The sequence below is a fragment of the Amaranthus tricolor genome, chromosome 14, assembly GCF_026212465.1.
Source record: "Amaranthus tricolor cultivar Red isolate AtriRed21 chromosome 14, ASM2621246v1, whole genome shotgun sequence".
NCBI classification, from domain to species: domain Eukaryota; kingdom Viridiplantae; phylum Streptophyta; class Magnoliopsida; order Caryophyllales; family Amaranthaceae; genus Amaranthus; species Amaranthus tricolor.
The window spans coordinates 15032100-15035996 of record NC_080060.1 but is presented as its reverse complement, the minus strand read 5'-3'; the positions used below and the strand labels follow the sequence as shown (position 1 = coordinate 15035996).

Sequence of the window (3897 nt, the reverse complement as noted above, 5' to 3'; positions counted from 1 at the left end):
TTGGGTTTACCACATGTTCGATAAAAAGCTAATCGAATTAAATTAATTTTGACCGAATTGCATTTAGAAATGTTCTATTTCCCAACACAAAAATTATACATGAATTTTAAGGAGATAACTATAACTTAAAATATATTCATATGGATCTAGTTACATTTATATTGAAGTAGAGAGTTTAATTATTTACATTTTATTATCGTTTATGAAAAACATTTCTAAATATTAAGTCTGGAACACATAGTATGAAAATACAGTCTCTATGGTCTACATTCAAAATAGATAGTATTTGTGAATTAACAGTAGTATCCTGAACTTCTTAAATCTTAACAAAAGTCATGTCATCCCCTTACTGTATGTTTGCCTTCACAATTACAACCAGCAGCCGCCCCTGTTTTTGTGTCTCTTTTTCTTCCTTCATTGCTCATTATATAACTAAATAGACTTCTATATTCTTAGTCCTAATACCAAATTTCTTCCATTAATTCTTGCTCAAACAATCAAATAACCATTTCATACCCAATGGAAGACACATTCTTACCAATTGATTGTCTGAACTCAAATTCACAACCAGATATAATCTCATTCAAACAACAACTTAAATCTATTGTAGAGAGCAAGTTAGGCTTTTTTTACGCACTATTTTGGCAAACAACCAGCTTCTCTACACCTCATTTGTTATCATGTGTAGATGGATACTCCATAAGTGCTGTAAATTGTCCTCCTACACTACCAAACTTAAGAATGCATCACCAAGAAACAGTTGAAGTAGACAAGATTATGGTGTCCGAATGGTTTTACATCAATTCGTTTACCAAATTCATAGACATCAAAGATACAAATTCAATGATCGGGGAAGTATTGGGTTTAGGCAAACACTTATGGCTAAACCTTACGTGTGAAAGTTTGGATTATTCAAGGTGTGAAAGGGCTAAAGAAGCTCAACAATATAAGATCAGAACATTAGTATTTGTACCGATTAGTTCGAGTGCTATTATAGAAGTTGGATCCATTGTGGATATTAAAGAAGATAGAAGCTTACTTGAACTCACAAGCTCTATATTTGGGTCTACAAGCGATTGTAATAGCCTCTATTTTATGTCGTGCACAACTGAGATCAAACCATCTGTAGTGTCGCGCCCCACCCATGTTGAGGCGGAGAAACAAAGGCGAGATAGGTTAAACAAACGTTTTTATGCACTACGTGCAGTAGTTCCTTATGTCACTAAGATGGATCGAGCATCTCTGCTTGCTGATGCAGTGAAATATATCAAGGAATTGAAGGCAAAAGTTAGCGCGTTAGAAGAAAAATTGAAGGGTGTTTTGGTGCCTAGAAATTGTACTAATACTGCAGAGGTACAAGATGAGAAAAATTGTTTGAGTTCGTATGATTCGATGTCTAGTGGGATGGTTAAGGTCGAGGTTGAAGTTAAGATGCTTGGATCGGAAGTGCTTCTGAGAGTTCAATCTTTGGGTTTGAATTATGCAGCAGCAAAATTGATGAATGTTTTGAGAGATTTGAAATTGGAAGTTTGTTATGCAACAATATCGAATATAAATGAAGTTATGCTTCAGAATATTGTTCTTAAAAGGCCATTATTTAATCTTGATGAATATATCAGTACTCCAGAAGGCTTGCAAATGATTTTACTTCAGAAATTACAGTCTTGACTGCGGAAGATAGAATATATGTGGGTTATTATTGATCTCTTGTATTCATATACTTTCCAATTTTAAGAGTCCACGTATGTAATTGTTGTATGATTTCATCTTGTCTTAGTGTTTTTGGTCGATTAGATCTTTTTAGTGGTTTCCTAAAGGTAGAGCAAAACAACCATTGGTTTGCCATTATAAGTACAACATTTTTCCTAGATACAAATTTCAGAAGAAGGTTACAGTTATCTTCCAACAACTCTCCGTATTCACAATGCTACCAATTAGAACCTCTAATCCTAGTGAACTAAAGATATTTTCCTTCCACTTTTCTTTCATACAATAAGGGTCCAAAATGAGACCGTACCGGCGGTCCAGACCGGAAGTCCAAGCTTCGGGTCTTATTTATTTTTCATTTCGTATTTCTGGTCTGGTTGGACTAAACCCAAAAAATCCAGGTTAGACAGAATTAGACCGGATATATATAAAAGTAATTTTGAAGAGGAATAATATTTATGATTTTTATGTATATACTTATTTAAAGGGGTTTATATTTTTTATTTCTGACACAAAATAAATTTTTAACTCAAATATTTTAATTATATAATAATTATTTTGCTAAATTGTTAGACTCTACTCAACCCTACTCTGACCACCACATATCCTCATTAGATAGCATAAGTGGTCCAATCGAGATGTCGAGGGAAGAAATCTTCCAAATAGAGTCATGCCTTATTGAGTTCCCTTGTCTTAATCTCTCACGCTAGTTTTATTGAACGAATTAATAAGAATTTAACTAAAAATTTACCCTAAAGCAAAGTTGATCCTAATCTCACACGCTAGTTCTATTGACTAGTCCAACAAATCATATTTAATATAGGGTTATTAACACAATTTAACCACATTAATCCTAATGTCATAGACTAAGATACATTTTGACAAAGAAAAAAAAAAGAAAGAAAAAGAGGAAAGCCTAGCTAGATTGAAAACCCGAAAGGGCAATCTAGGCAAAAGAGCGGCATTGAGTGTGTAAGCAAGTGAGAAATGGAAAATTTAATAAGTGGTTAGGATGAAAACCAAAAAATGAGTTTCTAGGAAAAATGAGAGATAAAGAGAGATTTTAAATTTTTGCATCTCATGGAGTCGGCAACATAAGAAGTGGGAGTCATAGGTTAGGTATTTGGGTAAGCCACATTAGAGGAATAAGTGTAGAATTTTTTTCATTTCCATTGTCTCTAGGAGTTATAAGGAGGTTGAAGTGTAGGGATTTGGTACTTTTTGTTTGTACTCTTATTTGTGTTGTGTTAGTGTTAGCCAAGCGAAGCAGACAAGTGGTAAGGATATTTGGACTCTTGGCAAGGATTAGAGGAACCTAGGAATGGGAGGCATAAGAAGTAGACTAGCTAGGTTTGGAGACCATGTCTTAACCTTCATTTTTCATTGTCAACCTTGATTTGCTCGAGGACGAGCAAAGGTTAAGCATAGGGGAATTTGATAAATGCAATTATTTGCACTTATTTATATCATTTTATACTCCTTAATGATTGTCGTTGTTAGTAATTCTGTGCATATTTTGAAGATTTATGCTACTTTACTTGTTTTTGTTATTCATGTTGATTTTGAGTGGTTTTGATTGTTTTAAGCATAATTCTTATGGTTTTAATATGACGGAGTTCACTAAGAAGATTTTAGCTTGGGTGAAGATGTTCTACAAAGAAAATGAGCAAAAGAGTAAAAAAGTGTTTTTATTACAAAAGTTTTGAGCTGAAATTTGATATATGCCTACTCTTTTTCTCAAACCTTTTGATAGGAAGATTCATTAATGCAAGGTTTGCGGCATTGGAAACCAGACTTCAAAGTCTTTCCAACAGAATATTATGTGCCCAATTCCGACAACCGAGCAAAAAATGACGACCGTTTAAAGTTTGTTGAAATTATTAGTCAAAACAGCCAACTCGGCTTCCTTGTCGTGGAAGTGGACGCCAAATTCTCTTTTACTTCTAGATTCCGTGCAACCCATTTTTCAATACTTTAATTTTGCAGTATTTTCTTTTATCTTTATTTTTAATTAACTTCATCATCATCATCATCATCATCATACCCAGTGTATCTCGTCTATAGAAAACTATGGTCAGGGTCTGGGGAGGGAAGGACAACGGTAACTCTTACCCATAAAGTAGAGCGTGGCCAACGAGTCTGTAACAAGAGCGACAATCTCGATACATAATTAATAAATAATAATAATAT

At 33.9% G+C, this 3897-nt stretch overlaps 1 protein-coding gene across 1 annotated transcript; it reads left to right on the top strand.

The window, feature by feature from the left end:
- The first annotated feature begins 362 nt into the window (after positions 1-362).
- LOC130799815 (transcription factor bHLH14-like) lies at positions 363-1734 on the top strand. Its single transcript, XM_057663057.1, has one exon. The coding sequence runs from the start codon at positions 520-522 to the stop codon at positions 1666-1668; it is 1149 nt and encodes a 382-aa protein (XP_057519040.1). The 5' UTR covers positions 363-519; the 3' UTR covers positions 1669-1734.
- The last annotated feature ends 2163 nt before the right edge of the window (positions 1735-3897 follow it).

Excerpts from the sequence above, each read along its gene's own strand:
- LOC130799815 (XM_057663057.1), top strand. The coding sequence starts at position 520 with ATGGAAGACACATTCTTACCAATTGATTGTCTGAACTCAAATTCACAA.